At 44.0% G+C, this 18655-nt stretch overlaps 1 protein-coding gene across 1 annotated transcript in view; it reads left to right on the top strand.

The window, feature by feature from the left end:
- The first annotated feature begins 8125 nt into the window (after window positions 1–8125).
- Window positions 8126–18655, top strand: part of MMP20 (matrix metallopeptidase 20) — a 59468-nt gene continuing 48938 nt past the window's right edge. Inside the window, exons 1-2 of the mRNA XM_088456696.1 lie at window positions 8126–8251; window positions 14911–15155. Of these exons, the coding sequence (XP_088312822.1) occupies window positions 8126–8251; window positions 14911–15155 (371 nt within the window). The remainder of the gene's footprint in view (window positions 8252–14910; window positions 15156–18655) is intronic.

The raw sequence follows: 18655 nt of genomic DNA, 5'->3' as shown, positions 1-18655 counted from the left end.
AAATTTTGGGACCGCACAACAACGATCCATCTGGAGATTTGCGAGCAGCCACCGCGACAACGGGAATATAGTAGAACACTTATTTGAACCATCAAAGGACTTTGATGTTTACAGAATCCACATAGGGACTAGCGCTATTATCAGTACTCTCTGTATACAATATATATATATATATTCATATATATATATATATATATATATATATCCCTCGCTTTATCTATTTACTGGCATTATTTAAATATTTAGACATTGCTTGAACCAAATTCTTAGTTGCTTGAAGAGCAGGTATATTTCTAAGTAAGGAGAGATCCCCAGCTATGCCATTGCCACTCTGTCTGGTAGCTTGCGACAGGCCCCTCTCCACTTAATTAGAGTATAGGTGTCAGTTCCTATGCACCAAAACAGCACCAAACAATCGCTAACGACCTGTAGGCCTCTGTTAATGGTTCTCAACCTTGCATTCAGACTGTGCTACATTTTTTTATTATTTGTCACAGGCATACTGTATTAGCATGTGGAGTCTCTCAAAACATATGCAAACACCCACAGACATACACACCAAACCTGTTTTCCACACTAAACCTTGTATTTGTGCGCATCGGAAATGCACTGACACAGAGCAGCGTTCAAGCAATTCGTCATCAGACCATAGACGACTAAATCGTTCAGATAATAATTGCAAGCGATCATATCCAATTATTTGACTTCAACATTGTAGCCTGCACTTAGCGCTGGCAGAGAAAATCCCTTTAGTACATACTGAAAAGCGGTATGTACAGAGATTTTCTCTGTCTTTAGTGTTTTCCCCCCCTTTGAAACTAGACCCCTTGGTCTGGAAGGATCACTCCTTCCCAGACCATGTCTCACTGTGACCATTCCCAGAGAGGACTGATAGAGATAAAGAGCATAGATTCTGTAGATAGAGAGACAAAGATAAGTCAACAACACATACTATACTGAACACTGTATTATATACTCCGTTTGCCTCTGTAAAAGACTCCATATAGTAGTAAATATAAACTACACTATTGCCCTGCAATATAAGGTATTGAAAAAAAAACCTTCTTTGTATTTCAAGATATATTTGGCTTTATGTATTTGTATGCTGAGTCTGACAAATCATTTTCACACTACACCATGCTGTGCAAAAGACTCCATATAGTAAATATTAAATACACTATTACCCTGCAATATAAGGGATACAAAAATCTTTTTTGTTGTTTAATTTCAAGTTGGCCTTGGATCTTTTGGCTGAAAAGACTGTCTACTGATAAATCGCATAATAACTCTCCTTTTATTAAGAAATGTATAGCGAATGACAATGAATCTGTGATATGCGCAATGTGCAGTGCTGTGTTTGCAATAGGCCATGGTGGTAGATCTGACATTATGGGGTCTATTCTTGAAGCAGAAAAGAGCCCTGTTTAGCTGATATCAGGACTTTTCTCTGCTTCGTGCAATGCATGGAGCTAGTTTACCATGGGTAAGAGTATTACTTCTCCAGCGGTACCCCTGCTCCATGCCTGCATCGCATCACCACACTATTGTTGTATGGTGAGTGCGATTCATAGAAGAATGGAAACTTCAACTTTCCGTTCCTCTGCTGCGGTACAGATTTACCATCTGATGATGGTGTAATCTGTACCGCAAGTCAAACAGAGCAGGGAAGCTGCATACTTCCCTACTGTCTGCCCGGCACCCAGCACTGGCTCCGCCTCCTTTTCCTGGCGTTCACTGCAGCAGGGCTGACGTGACCTGCTGCTCTCGGATGCCGGGGCATGCGCAGTGAGGAGCGGGCACCCGATATGTCTGTCTTCTCACTGCATACAGGGATCACGAAGGGGCCGAACAGCGCCCGAAGTTGCCGGAGACGTAACTATACATGAATGGCTACTGTATATCGCATCGATGTGATGCAATATATAGTGACATCTTTTAGTAGCCATTTCATGTTGTACATGAATAGATCCCAAAGGTCCATATTAAATAAAAAACACAGACTTACATCTCAGGCTTCTTCAACTTCCGGGAAGGTGACCAGTTTTTTATTTTACACCTGCTAAAGCGGATAACAAGTCCTATGAATTGGCTGCATGCAAGGGATTCATGGTTCTCCATATGGAAAAGCAATATCAATCATAGTTCAATTCAATGAACTGCACCTGGAAAATTGGGAACTCTTTGGGAAAAAGAAATTTACATGTGCACAGCAAAAATCAGGACAAATTGTTGTTAATGTACTGGCACCATATGCAATGGAAGAAGTTGTTCATGATCTGGAAGATGCACGATTGGCATCTGTTATGATGATAGATAATTCAAATCATAAGGCCATGCAGTTAGACACTGTCCTTGTTCACTACTTTGTGCCAGGTGTAGGTATCATGGTGACAACTATTCACTTTACTAATCTTCAGGGAGAAACTTTTGACTTGATTACGGGTTTGATTATTGAAGTTCTGAACAAATACAAGCTGACAGATACCATAATAGCATTATATGTAGATAATAGAAACACCAGCTTTGTAGGAGTCAACTGCGAGGGGGACAACGACAATTTTTTGTAAAATTAAAATCTCATTTAAAAAAGGAACATTTATGTAACAGAGTGGGTCGCTCACGTTTTACACATCAGTATTCAAAGTGCCAGTGATGTGTTACCAGCTGTCGTAGAAACACCTGAATGCTAGACATTTTCATATTTTGATATATATACTGTTTGTGTGGCAAGTCTAGGAGGATTTTGTGATTTTGCTGATGTACAGTACAAAGATATTTACGACATTCAAAAACAAGGTGGTTGTCGACTAGTCTCCATCAATTGACAAGATAGTAACTATGTTTAATGCTTTGAAAGCTTACTTCCTTTCCCAAGCAACGTGTCCCAAAATCCTGAACAATTTCTTTGCATCCAGTGTCACGGTCCTGCGGGCCGACCCTCCAGATATACCACTCTGAGAATCGCCGCCCGTGACTTTACTGGTTACCTTAGCACGTGTGGTTACTCAAACACAGTCACTGCCATCAGCAAAGGGGAACTTTAGTGCTAAAACACAAGGGGGCGTATTCATCATCACTTAATTTTGACAAAAGCAGGTGAAAAAGCACATTTTCACCTGCAATTGTTAAAATTAAGTATTCGGGCCATTCATTAAGAAGGTGAAGCAGGAGATATCACAGATATCTCCTACTTACCTTCTGTTTTTGGATTGGCCCGCTGTCCCCATACACTAGTATGGGGACAGAATTCATCAAGCTCCGAAAATATTATATATTTCAGAGCTTGACTGCGGGGGAATTCGCCATCTTCAGATGGCGAATACTCCCGCTTGTTCTTCGCCGCCCGCTCATCCCTATGGGAAGAGGGTCCGGCTTGCGAGAAGGGATCCTTTCGGATCCCTCCGTCCCTGTCCGGCTCCTTCCGCAGTACGTCGGGGCTCTTGTGCGCATGCGTGACCTGTAGTTGATGCACGCACGCCACCGTCACTGCTCCGAAAGGAGCAGTGAAAAGATTCACTGCTCCGAAAGGAGCAGTGAAGCCACTCGCAGGGGCAGCTGATTTCACATCAGCTGCCACCACGCCGCAGCAATGATGAATTGCTCCGGTGGCCGCGGCGAATTAGGGTGTTAATTATCGGGGTCCGTTCGGACCCCGATAATTACCATCATGAATAGGCCCCAAGGTAAGCCTTTACCCTTACCTGCACACACAATTATGAACACTTAGTAAACTACAGTAGGTAATATGGGCCACACAAGGCCTTGGGTCTAAGAACACAGAACCAGTCCTAGAATTGTAAATATTTAATTGCAAGCATATCTTCAAAGCTTATACTACAAAAAAGATACAAAGATGATAATTTTAAAAGGTCACACCAGTTACTCACAATTTCACAAAATAAAATAACAAAAAAAGGGAAGAAACACCGTTTTGATTACCTGGACAGGGCCAAACTATGTCTGAAGTGAGGTCTCTTCCTAAAGATATGGTCGCACACTGGCATGTCTTCGCCTCCTCATTAGTAAAGCACACTGTTTCATATCAAACACACATTTTTATATCCCTTTGCAGGCTGCTCTTGGTCACTCCCCCCTGGGATAGTTTTAACCCTTCCCAGATCAGAATTAATTGTTTAGGTGACTGTATCACAAGGTCTCCTGGTCACATGAGCAGGGGTTATTTAATTACTCACTCCATCCTGCTTGAAGTTTGGAGACCAGGCTTGTGTCAACAGACCTGGACACTTTTTACAGCTGGCTAGGAAGAAGATTCCACACCTTGTGGGCCTGGATGTCTCACCTTGGTCTGTAAGCCTGACTCCCTGTGGTGTTTTTAACAGACTCCAATCTTTTGATCAGTGATTCTTGGCCAGAAAACGACAGATATTAACAACTTGTACATTGAGGGCCTAGTGGCTATAAGTAAACACTAGCCAGTCGATTACCTCCCAGCCATCTGCCATACAATTTGAAAGACATATTTTGCTACACAATATACAGGACTAGGTGCAGCCTATGAAGATGACATGTTCATAACCAGGGTTATGCTACATCCAGCACTTTCATGTTGTGGCATACACTCCTACAGTGCCAGCTCAGTGTTCCACAATTGCATTAAACAAATAGAGAACGAGAAAATGACAGTTATAGAACTATTAGCCATTCTCAACAACCTGTGTCAGAAAATTTGTGACAGAAAAGAAGAAAATTTTCTGCCCACAGAAGCCCGCTCTCTACTAAAAGCAATGCACGGTGAGTGGGACTCAACTGAACAATGTTTTCATAGCCTGTGTGATGAGCTTTACGATGCCTACGTGAACTATTTAGAAAAATGGGTAGCTCTAAATCCTAGAGGAATTAGCTAATTTTTCCTGGCTTGGGATAACCTCAAAAAATTAGTTGGTCTGGTGCTAGATCATCTTTAGCATCTGTTCAGCAAATATCTTCCATTAATATTGATGAAGAACAATATTTTGACCAGTATAAAATAGTTGAAAGGCATATTAATGCAAATTGGAAGAAATGGACTTCTAATTCAGAAGCCAGTCTATCCTGAAAGGATAAATGGGTTCATCTTTTTAAAACATTAATTGAGGAAGGAATTGATGTTTCAGTATTTGCAACTGTGGTGGAATTTCTATTCTCACTTTCAGCAACTAACTCTTTAGTGGAATATATTCTCTCACTTATGAACTCACTATGGACAGATGAGAGAAACAGATTAGACATTGACCCAGTAGGAGCCTTTTGGATCTGTTGACCTTCATCCATTGATGAAGGTCAACAGACATTGACCCAGTAGACATTGACCCAGTAGGAGCCTTTTGGATCTGTTGACCTTCTGTGTTGACCTTTTGTCCCTGTCGATCTATTGTCTGTCTAACATCTGTTGTCTATCTAGACATTATCAACCTTTTTAACGTCTATCTATTGGCTGGAACCCACTGAAAGACAGGGATGGCACAGCAAGTTCAAAGGACATGTGTAGCGGGTAAGTTCAGATGACCAATGGGATACTGAGGTGTTGCACACAAGTAAGCTTTTAATTCCAAAGCAGAAAAGGCATAGCCAGTGTAATGGCTTCTTACATAAGGCAAACACAGTTCAAGAACAATAAATCAGCTTACATGAGGCAGCAGTTCAAACAAGCAGAGTATTCACAGCAGTCATGGCTTAGATTGTCCAGCATAGAGAGAGCTGCTGAAGGTGTACCCTCTCCCTCACATTTCCACTGACTATCCAAACTTACCAGGGTTTTATACCTTAGCTGGTCTTAATTGAGGTAAAGGTGTGGTTCCTCCCTGGCTACAGAGCAGATAACCCTCTCCTCAGAAAGTGGGAGAGACCAACTCTGTCACAACATGCTTTGCTGGGGTCATGTTACGAAATCTACAGTCACTATACGGACGGTGACTAGGTAGACAGGAGCAAGTCAGCACTAGGATTCCTTTACGGTTAAAATGCAATTTAAAGCATAACTATGCTGGCATTGGTTGCTATCAGCAACTTCTCCACTCTTTTCAATGTTTGTTTCATCAATTTGGTTATCATGGAAATCAGGTTCATATTTTTACATTACTGCAGTGGTAAAACCGTACTTACCTTCACGGTTCAAACATGACAAGTTACATTTGGGGGTTAAGATTAGTCTCTGTCTAGCTTAGAAGACACATCAACTACAAATGTAAAATTACTTTGCACACTGATTAGCATCACTGTCTCGTAGAACCGTTGGTTTGAGTCCAACCAGGGGCCTATCTGTGTGGAGTTTGTATGTTCTGCACATGTTTATCTGGGTTTCCCCAGGTGTTCCTGATTCCTCCCACAGACCAAAAACATACTGCTAGGTTCATTGGCGGACAACAACATTGGACCCTGGTTTGTATGTGTATGTGTTCGGGAATTTAGACTGTGAGCTTCAATGGGGCTCACGAGGGGCATAACTAGGTATTTAAAGGCATAGCAAAAGTTTGTAAGGGCTCCTATGTACCACCCAATGGTGCACGCCTTGCACCTAGGGCATACTTGCCTACCCTCCCGATTTGGTCGGGAGCCTCTTGAAAATCGGGTGCCGCTCCCGACCTCCCTGGTAGGCAGGCAATCCTCCCGGCTGCCGCCCACCCCTCTTAACCCCCCCGCACTTACCTTAGAAACTCCCACAGCGAGGGTGGCCGTGACGCAATTCACGCCAAATCGCGTCATTTTGGCTCAGCCCCCTGCTTCACAATGCCTGCCCACAAACGTGCATCACCTGGCCGGCCCCGCATCCTCGCGATGGCCACACCCCCCCTGTAATGCCGTTCTGGTTGCTCCCTACCGGAAGGGGCAGCCAAAAAGTCGGCAAGCCTGACCTATGGTAGTTATGCCCACTCTCTGAAATAATGAAAAATGCTTTGAATCCTATTGAGAATCTTTTTGTCAAAATGACCTAAAATTAAATGTACTGTAGGCTAGGATCTTCCTAAAATGTTTCCGTCTTTCTGATTGGCAAATAGTGCTTGTGAACATGCAGTCTGAATAGAATCACGGTACTGTCTTTCTAAAGGGAAGATAATTACAGAAAGCAATTTTAACAGCAGTATTTTGTAAGGGGTCTATTTACTAAGCAGTGTTAGGAGACAGAGTGAAAAGTGATAAGGCGCCAATCAGCTGTCATTTTTCAAACACATCCTGTGAGATGGCAGTTAGGAGCTGATTAGCTGGCACTATATTACCAGTTATTTATATAGCGCACACATATTCTGCAGCGCTTTACAGAGCATATTTGACCACTCACATCAGTCCCTGCCCCAGTGGAGCTTACAATCTATATTCCCTGTCACATGTACACGCACACACATACAAACTAGGGTTAATTTTTGGTGGAAGCCAATTAACCTACTAGTATATTTTTGGAGTGTGGGAGGAAACCGGAGTACCCGGAGGAAACCCACGCAAGCACAGGGAGAATATACAAACACCGCACAGTTAGGGTCGTGGTGGGAATCGAACTCACAACCTCAGTGCTGTGAGGCAGTAATGCTAACCATTACATAGTCTGTGCTGCCTATCACTTTTTACTCTGTCTCCTAACACTGCTTAGTAAATTGACCCCAAAGTATGGTATGTCTGACCTCGACAGTTTATATAATTCGATGAATACAGTATATGGCTTTATTGTTTATCATTTGATTCTAATAATCTTCCTGCCTAATAATTTTGTTGTTCTTATAATCTTAAAGGGATTAGTGTTTATTGCACTATTCATAAAGTCATAACATTAGGGGATGTTCTATTTGCAACATATTATACAATTACAACTATGAGATGTTTTAACTGTTCCAGAAACGTTAACTTGCACGGATTAAAGAGTGAGCTTGGTTGCCTAAAACTCATACTGTTATTTTACAGGTTTCCCCATAAGAGCCTGTTATCATGTTATCAGCTGCAATTATTGTTTTACTTCTTTATTTGCCATGGTAGCTTTGTAATTATGTAGCGCATTCAGACATGAATCATCAAGTCTGTGTCTCCATAAACACGTCCTCAATATAAAAGATGCTCTCGAGGTTTTGGTTTTTTTATTTGTTCCACAACTAAGTGTCCACTGCAGATCCCGAGGCTGTACCCATCTTTGGATACAGATATGAAGAGATCGGTTCTTTTCTGGATGTTATGTTCGTGGATTTATTCATGGAAATTCTCGGCGGCGGCTCCTGCCCTCTTCACTTTTTCCAGAACTGCAGACTGGAGGGAACTGCACACTGCGAAGGTCTGTTGTGTTAGCACATGGGAATGTGGGGATATTTATTATTTAGGAAACAGATGGACACTGCGCACTGGGCTATTTAATTTGTTGTTTTCGGTAAGCTGCTGAATAAAAGGGCGTCCTCCATTTAACATGTGATATAAAGATTTCAATATTCAGCACTAAACCTCTCTAGATATGTGAAATGCACTTGTTGTCCCTATTAGCTGGAATATGCGTCTTATAGGACTAATCAATATAACGTGCATAAAATATTACCAGTAGACTGTGATGCAAGTACAAAATATTTTTGCTTGTTTAATGCATTACAAATCATACAATATGGTCGCAGACATTATCTATATAAAAATGTAATATTCAACAATAGAGATGTCTGTGCTAAAACTAGCACTTAGTTTGTCTAAAACACAATATCCCCCATATTGGTGCACTGTGTCATCTGTACTGAGACCCTTATTCGACAATAGGGAATGATGCTAATGTCTATGATGGCGTGGGGGGAGATTAACGGCGTCCCGCTATCTCCTCCAATATGTGCAGTACTGGTGTTCTTATTTGACAAGTCTGGTTTATGTCGTATCTTTACGGTTGTGATACTGTTGATGGCTGGGGATGTCTTCTGGTCAGGTTGGAGGAGAACCACTTAGACTAAGGTGCAGGGGCTGCGGACTGGGGTTGTGTGGCTGGAGTCTGAGTGAGTGGTAAGTCTAATTAAAGACTGTATCCTGCACTCCGGCTTGGTGACCTTGTCTTCGGAGGGGAACTGTTGGATGCAACCGCTCACAATCTCAGCCCGCTTTCCCCTCCATTACAGAGACTCATCTGTCTTCCTGTTGCTGCGTGTGGCTCGATCCCTCCTCCTCCTGTCCGTGTTCCGTGTCCTCTGGTTGGCGGATGCGGGTGCTCGGCTTCGGCGTCCAGACGCTGTTACTTCCTGGTCATGTTATCCTTGCCGCTCACGTGATGGATCGTCGTTTTGGTCTCAATGTGCAGCGCCTCGGTGCGGGGAGTAATGGGGATATCATTTCAATTGTAACAGGTGTATCCCCAACGCATTTTGACCCGTATATGGTCTTCCTCTTGGAGTTGTAGTGGCTAAACAAGTGGCAATTCAAAAGAAAAAATAATAATTGTAAAGAAATAAGTTTGAATACTTTATCACATTAGGGGGCCTATTCATTAAACCTAAAAATTATCTAGAGATAATTAGGTTTAGAACTAGCATGGAGTTCTAGCTAATTATAGGTGGAATTCATCATTCCACCTCTCCATAAGTATCTATTCCGAAAAGCTGTCATTTTTGCGATGACAGCTTTTCGGGAAATAGATACTTTTCCCTGCCTACACTACCTTATCACATCTGGAAACAGTGCTGCGCATGCGCTGTTACATCTGTAAAACCAGCGCATGCACAGCACTGCCTACAGATGTGTTAAGTTTGTGTACCCCCCCGACCCCCCCCCACTCCCCTCCACCCTCCGCTCACCTCCCCCCCCCCCTATGGGCTCTATTTACTACAATCCGCATTAAAATGCAGATTGTAGTGTGCAGGAAATATCACAAGGATTTATTAAAAATCCCTTGCAGGGACAGAGCTTGCGATAAAGCTCTGTCCCTGCTAATCCCCTCCGCAGCCTTATCACTATATTTTTCGCAAAAAATACAGTGGCAAGGTTCCACACATGCGCCGACCGGCCGCAGCTTGTGGACTGTTTAGACCACACAGCTGATCACCGGGGCCGGCTCCCGGCTCTGCTCTGCCTGCTAGAGCAGGGCAGAGGTCCGGTAACCGGGGGAAAGCCTGGATAATGCCACCTCCAGGTGATGTTATTATCACAGGGCTTTCCCCGGTATTTTATCACATTTTATTTTTAGTAAATCTCAGGCAGATTGCATTTCCAATTACAATTATGGGAAATGCGATCTGATTACTAAAAATTAGGGGTGTGCACCGGCCACTTTCGTGTTTTGTGTTTTGGTTTTGGATCTGGATCTTTCTTCGTGTTTTGGATCTGGATTGGTTTTGCCAAAACCACCCTTCCGTGTTTTGGGTTCTGGGTTTTGTGTTTTGGATCTGTATTTTTTTTGAAAAAAAGCATAAAAACAGCTAAAATCACAGAATTTGTGGGTGTTTATGCTCCTATTCAATTATTAACCTCAATAACCTTCATTTCCATTCAATTCCAGTCTATTCTGAACACCTAACACCTCACAATATTGTTTTTATGGCCAAAATGTTACACCGAGGTAGCTGGATGACTATGCTAAGCGACACAAGTGGGCGGCACAAACACGTGGCCCATCTAGGAGTGACACTGCAGTGGCAGACAGGATGGCAGTTTGAAAAACTAGGCCCCAAACAGTACATACTGCAAAGAAAAAAAAGAGGTGCAAGATGGAATTGTCCTTGGGCCCTCCCACCCACCCTTATGATTGTATAAATAGGACATGCACACTTTAACAAACCAATCATTTCAGCGCCAGGGTCTGCCACATGACTGTGTCTGAAATGATTGGTTCGTTTGGGCCCCCACAAAACAAGCTGGCAATTAATGTGTCCCTGCACAAACTGGCTCTACGGAGGCAAGATGTCGTCCTCATCCTCCTCATCCACCGATTCCTTGGATAAAACAGGAAAAAGGGATTTAGGTGTCCCTGGACTGCTTACGGTCTTAGCCAAAGTTTCTGAACTTGACAGTAACTTTTTATGAACGCGCTGCAGGTGCCGTATAAGGGAGGATGATCCTAGGTGGTTAACGTCCCTACCCCTACGTATTTCACCTTTACATATGGTACATATGGCAAGACAGTTGTTGTCCGGATTTGGATAGAAATATTGCCAGACCAAAGAGGTGGAATGTTTGGTCTTCTGCCCAGGCATGACCGTGATGGGCTTTTTCATCCCACGGACACCAACTGTCTCCCCCGGAGCCTGATTTAAACAAACCACATCACCATCAGAATCCTCCTCGCCAACTTCCTCCTCAGCGCCAGGTACACCAGTATCCTCATCCTATAGTACTTCAACAGTGACATCTTCAATTTGCATATCAGCAAGTGGACTGTGGGTGCTCCTTTCAGCACTTGCAGGGGGCGTGCAAATGGTGGAAAGAGCCACCTCTTCCCGTCCAGTGCTGGGAAGGTCAGGCATCGCAACCTCCACCACACTTGGACTCACCTTGGGGATTTGTGATATCTTCTTAGAACGCACAGTTCTTCGCTGTGCTTTTGCCAGCTTAACTCTTTTGATTTTTTTAGCGGGAGGAGGGCTTCCATCATCATGTGAAGCTGAACCACTAGTCATGAACATAGGGAAAGACCTTAGCCGTTCCTTGCCACTCCGTGTCATAAATGGCATATTGGCAAGTTTAAGTTTCTCTTCAGATGATTTAAATGTTTTTTTTAAGGTCATTATCCTGAACTTTGTCATTTGGGATTGTATGTGCCCTCTACTATGACATTGGGCATCGGCCTTGGCAGACGACGTTGATGGCATGTTATCGTCTATGTCATGACTAGTGGCAGCAGCTTCAGCACTAGGAGGAAGTGGTTCTTGATCTTTCCCTATTTTATTTTTATCGGAGAAAGTTTGGTCCTCCATTTATGTTATATTGATTTGATATATATGTGCGGCTAAGGCGCACACAAACACAGAAAATATTTTTTTATTTTTGCTGGAGAGTAGTGCACTTTGTGGGTTACACCACCCTTTAAGAAATGAGCCACCCAGCTCTTTACTTATGGGACACAGGCGCACGCTTGGCGCTGCTCCTTTGTTGATGCACGTGCAGCCACAGTGCACACAATTCACAAACACAGAAAATATTTTTTTATTTTGTTTGGAGTGTACTTTGGGGGTTACAGCACCCTTTAACGGACAAGCCAGCCGGTCCTTTACTTATGGGACACAGGCGCATGCTTGGCGCTGCTCCTTTGTTGATGCACGTGCAGCCACAGTGCACACAATTCACAAACACAGAAAAAAAAATTTTATTTTGTTTGGAGTGCCCTTTGGGGGTTACAGCACCCTTTAGCGGTCAATCCAGCCGGCCCTTTATTTATGGGACACATGCGAACGCTTGCCACTACTTTGTTGATGCATGTGCGGCTACTGCGCACACAATTCACAAACACAAAAAAATATATATTTTTATTTTGTTTGGCGTGCCCTTTGGGGGTTACAGCACCCTTTAGCGGTCAATCCAGCCGGCCCTTTATTTATGGGACACAGGCGCACGCTTGGTACTACTTTGTTGATGCACGTGCGGCTACTGCGCACACAATTCACAAACACAAAAAAATATATATTTTTATTTTGTTTGGAGTGCCCTTTGGGGGTTACAGCACCCTTTAACGGTCAATCCAGCCGGCCCTTTATTTATGGGACACAGGCGCACGCTTGCCACTACTTTGTTGATGCACGTGCGGCTACTGCGCACACAATTCACAAACACAAAAAAATATATATTTTTATTTTGTTTGGCGTGCCCTTTGGGGGTTACAGCACCCTTTAGCGGTCAATCCAGCCGGCCCTTTATTTATGGGACACAGGCGCACGCTTGCCACTACTTTGTTGATGCACGTGCGGCTACTGCGCACACAATTCACAAACACAAAAAAATATATTTTTTTATTTTGTTTGGAGTGCCCTTTGGGGGTTACAGCACCCTTTAGCGGTCAATCCAGCCGGCCCTTTATTTATGGGACACAGGCGCACGCTTGCCACTACTTTGTTGATGCACGTGCGGCTACTGCGCACACAATTCACAAACACAAAAAAATATATTTTTTTATTTTGTTTGGAGTGCCCTTTGGGGGTTACAGCACCCTTTAACGGACAAGCCAGCCGGCCTTTTACTTATGGGACACAGGCGCACGCTTGGCGCTGCTCCTTTGTTGATGCACGTGGAGCCACAGTGCACACAATTCACAAACACAGAAAAAATATATTTTTTTTGCACTTGGGGGGAGCACCCCTGACGGAGAGAGCACCCCCTGGACAACACTACAGCACCCCTTTAGGACTGGGACACTGCACAGGACTTTGGAGTGGACACAGCCCCTATGGACAACTGACTGCACAACACTGTCCAGCCAGCCCCTATGGACTTTGTAGAGGACACAGCCCCTACGGACAACAGCAGCACAGCGCAGCACAGCACAGCACAACACTACACTGCACTACACTACACTACACAGCCCAGCCAGCCCTAACTCCCACCCTCCCTCTTCACTGTCCACAGCCGAGTGAGAAAATGGTGCTGACGCGGGTACCTTATATAGGATCCAAAACCCGCGAGACCCGGAAGGCGGGATGATGACGTTTTGCCTCGATTTCAGATCCGAGTCAGGCGGGAAAAGTCGAGCCTTGACTCGGATCGGCCTCGGATCGGGGGGGCTCGGGGGGGTTCGGATTTCAGAAATCCGAACCCGCTCACCCCTACTAAAAATATGTGATAATTAGGGCTTGGAGTAGAATTTTACGAATTCTACTCCAATTGCCCTTTAGTAACTTTAGGTGATACTAAAATAATGTGAAAAGGGTGTAAAAACACCCTTTTTTACTTTATTTTAGTAAAAATAATGTTAATAAATAGAGCCCATAGTGTACAGTACTTGCTATGTTGTATAGGCTCTGCATATTATGTTGGAGAGTCTTGGCGTCACATCTAGTTGGTACAAATACCAGGGAGAAAGAAGTGCAGAGACACCGCGCATACACAGTAGCGCAGGTCAGAGGTTAGAGCTCTCACTGAGCTCCTGCAGGTCCTAGAGGCCGCCTGCTCAGCTTAATGTTAATAAATAGAGCCCTAGATGCCGTCATCGACACAGGAAAGAAAAAAAGACAAAATATCTTTTACCTAGGCTTATTAAGTTTCCTTTGGTATCTATCAATATGTATGACAATAATCTAATCAAGATTTTCAGTGTGTAAGAATGTATGTGTGACTTTGCAGCATGCCAGTGCATAGTATTTCCCCATTTACTAAATATTAAGGGGTAAATTTACTAAAGTGAGAATTTTTAGAAGTGAGTTTTAAAAGTGATGTTGCCCATATCAACCAATCAGATTCTAGCTATTGTCTTCTAGAAGGTGCTAGTTAAATGTTAAGTTAATGTTAAATGCTAGTTAAAAGTACAATCTGATTGGTTGTTATGGGCAACATCACTTTTAAAACTCACTTCTAAAAACTCTCACTTTAGTAAATTTACCCCTAAGTATTTACACCTTGATTGCCAATTATCTGTAAATTTATTGATACTCAGTATGTCATGCCAGATATTCTGCTGCAGTCTTCATGCATGGAACCCGGAGATATACAGGAGAGCCACACGTGGCACTAGTGCTCCACTCTAGGGACTCAATCCAATTAGGTGGGACGTACTCATGGCTGCGAGTCATCGCGACAACGGGCGCACCTGACAGCAGCCCGAATACACCTAAAAGTGCTCGCAGCCCCATAGGACTCCAAGCAAAATGATGGGAATTCAGGCTGGGAGCAGGCCGTGAGTGGTGCGAGATCCTGTGCCCGTTGCCAGCGTTTTTGCGCTGTGGCAACGGCAACTTGCATCCTTTGCAATCAGTTGGATTGACCCCTATATCTATATTAGTTTTCTTGCATTTCAAATAAATACCCTGTTGCTCTTCCTGTCAATTTTAGGAATATCTTGACAAGTATTACAGTAACAAAGGACAAATGCATGTGGCTGAAATGGTGACAGGAGATATCTCGTTCTCAAGGAAAATAAAGAAAATGCAAGAGTTTTTTGGGCTACAAGTTACTGGAAAATTGGATTATTCCACCATGGCTGAGATGAAGAAGCCACGTTGTGGCATGCCGGATGTGGCAAATTATCACCTCTTTCCAGGAGAGCCCAAATGGCAAAAGACCACTTTAACTTACAGGTGATTCTTGTGTATGAGAAATAAGTTGCATGCTGTTTGTGTTGCATATTGCATGGAAATATAAGTTGTTGATACATGTTATGCAGGTAAATATGAGACATTATCACAAGCTTTCATGAGATTTTTAATTGCTTGTCCTGTTTTTGTGGAACTCTGTGCTATAAAGATGGTGGCATTGTGCTCTAGAACTCAACTACTTGGTAGGGGGATAAAATAACAGTACCCACTCCTCCTCTCCCCAGAGCAATGTTCTGGCTACATAAAGACCATTTTTCCCAGGTATCTGTTGTTCATCTCACAAGGGCGCCGATTTCAGTTGGACAGTATTGTCCTGCTGTTCTACCCGTGGGCTATAGTGGCCCACGGGTGGTGAAATCGGGAGGTTAGGAAACCCCCCCGCTGCAGCTGTGCGGCGGTGCCGGACCCCCAGAGTGTGAATGGATGCAGCGCACATGCGCATGGCATCCATACACAGATGGGAGAGGGCTGGGGGAAGCCCAGCCAGTGACGGAGGGCATGGCTTTACCCCCAGCCTGACGTTACTTGGAGGCGTGCATGCTGGCACGCCTCCAAATAACGTCACTTAGGGTGCATGGCCTGTGGTGATGAGGCCATGCCCTCAATTTTGGTCGCGCGCGGCGTAACGGGCCAGCACAGGATGCTCAGACCCCTGGAGCCGGCCCTGGTCCCAACCAAAAGCCAAGAGCTATGTGACACTGCAGAGTGAATAGTGACCATGCTGACCGACAGAAATGGATATTTATATTTCCTTTTTAAGAAAAATGGGGACTTCTCCTTAAGACAATAATCTCTGGTGCCAGTATCAGCACAGTTATAACGACAAAGTATCTGACTGTACTCCAGGAATGAGAATAAAACTGAGAAATATTAAAGCCGTACATAACCAGGATCCACGGTACCTGAAGCAGCTTCTGATTCCTTACACCCCCACTCACTTACTTTGATCTATAGAAGGACATTTAGCTGTACTGTACCTTTAATCTTCCCTAATTCTTTTAGGGGTTCAGCTTTTATCTATGCGGCACAAACTCTATGGGCCAAATGTAATAGGGTGAGAGTTTACTAAATGTGACAGTTTAGCAGTAAAACTCTCCAAATAATACATTGATCAAGTTGTATTTTCAAAACAGGAATCACCTGGATGAGAGTTTAAATCTTGAGAGTTTTTTGAGTCTGAAAAATATGCAAGTCTCCATGTTCTGACACTTTATTACGTTGGCTGAGTTTAAAAAGTGACAGTTTTCTCTCACATTTTCTAAACTCTCACCCTATTACATTTGGCCCTATAGAACATTTCCTTACACAGTTTAGGAAGCCTCCAATCTGGAAACCATCAAAAACAGACTCATGACTCACCAGCTTACTCACGCATTTGATTAACTCACGCATTTCACCCTATCCCTTTAGTTCCTAAAAAAAGAAATATAACCCAAATACTTAGCTCTCTTTTCCATAGTCTATAAATACTTACAAATATTTTGTATCTTGTGGTTTTTAAAATTCAAATGTAAAGCAATGAGTCATATTGGGAGAAAAATGCTATATAAATAACATTATTATCCCACATAACAACACTGTCATTTTTTTGTTAAAATGTAATTAGTATCTTTTTTTAAATGGTTTCGTATCTTAACGGACTTAATATATTCTTTATCAATGAAACTGTTGCAGCTTATTTACCTTTTAGTGTAAGTAAGGGATATTGCTTACTCTGTAAAGGTAAATTGAAACTTACTTTAAACACAGCCACTATACAATAGAATATATATGATGACTGAATCACTTCGACCAACATAAGGTTGGATATAGAGTATGTACAAATGAGATCTAATCTGAAGCCTGATTCACATCACCAACTATAATATAAATACTATCACGCTCCGGACACTTAAAATTTCTTGCCTCTCCGATGCCTGTCCAGGCTAGCGCTGAGGTCTGCTCACGCTGCACATCGCTCCCAGCTGGTGCTGAGGTCTGTCTTTGCTCCTGCCCCATCTGCTCAGTGTTCTGTCACTGAGCATGGAAATGGCTCTCCACAGTCCCTTGCTCACAGCGTGTCTCCCAAGCATGGTACTACACAAGCTGCATGACAGAGATCCCTCCAAGAGCAAAGTATGGGTGGAGCCACCTGATGGTCATCCTCCACTGAGAGCGCTGCTCCCAGACTAGCTGATCGTAGCATCCAAACCCTGGTAATCTATCCCTATAAATTCCATTTCCTGACTGGCCCACATTGCCAGTACAACGTCACTTCTTGTTGAAGTTACAGCTCAGTGCTGAGCTCCCAGGTACTCAGGGCCTCATTCAGAGGTGGTCGGAGGATGCAAGCGGTCGCTCAGAAACTGGGTGGCCACTTGCATCCTGACCGCCCGCCTCTTTTGCGGTCGTTAGGCTGTGGGTTAACACCCACAGCTCTAACGACCGCTCGGGTGATGGTCACGATGGTCAGAGACCATCGCGACCATCGGGGCTTACGAAGAGACCCTAGGGTAGGGTCTCACTTGTCGTAAGCCCCGGAGAGCTTCTGGCTCTGTCAGAGCCGGAAGCTCTCCACTGACATCACTAGTGATGTCAGTGGGGCCTCCCCCAAACGGTAGGCGTTCCCATGGGAACGCCTCCATTTGGGCTGCCACCCCCCTCGCCCACCTTCCAAATGGGACGAGCTGTCAATCAACATCGACAGCTCGCCCCCTTTGGATCAAGACCCGCTACGACCGGCGCTGTCGGTCGTAGCGGGTCTCACGCATGCGCATGACGGCGCCGGCGCCATCGTGCGCATGCTCTGTGGGGGGCCATCGACCCGGTCCGAGTGCATCGGCGCTAACGACCGGGTCTGAATGACCCCCTCAGTATCTGAACGGTCCCAGTACTTTATATCCAGTTGCTAATCTGGTAAACAAGTCTCCAATACCATCTTGCACTCCAGTCTGGTTTTACCACTTGCTCTTACTGCCTCCATCGGTCCCAGCTGATACCTCCAATCATCGGTCCCATCCAATGCCTCCAATCATCGTCTCATTCAGTACCTTAAAACATCGGTCTCATTCAATACCTTCAAACATCGTTCTCATTCCATACTGTACCTCCAATTATTGGTCCCATACGATACCTCCAATCATCTGCCCCATCTGATAACTCCAGTCTTCGGTCTCATTCAATACCTACAATCATTGGTCTCATCCGATACCTACAATCATTGGTCTCATCCAATATCTCCAATCATCGATTTCAGCTGTCATCCGCCAAACATGGGTTCCATCCGATACATTCCTCATTGGTTCCAAACTGATTCAGAAATCCAATTCATCATCATCGGTCTCAAATCACTCCAGGATCTCAACTCATCATCATCGGAGTCCTACCGATTCAGACCTCCAGTTCATGACTATCGGTCTCAAACCAATCCAGCTCTTCAGTTCAGCATTACCAGTCAATCTCGCCCTACTCAACAATCCAGCATCATCGGTCCCAGCCCGATT

Source organism: Taudactylus pleione, unplaced genomic scaffold (genome assembly GCF_031769625.1).
Source record: "Taudactylus pleione unplaced genomic scaffold, aTauple2 ptg000711l, whole genome shotgun sequence".
NCBI lineage: Eukaryota > Metazoa > Chordata > Amphibia > Anura > Myobatrachidae > Taudactylus > Taudactylus pleione.
Note: the sequence above shows the minus strand (reverse complement) of the source record. Positions and strands in the feature narration are given on the sequence as shown.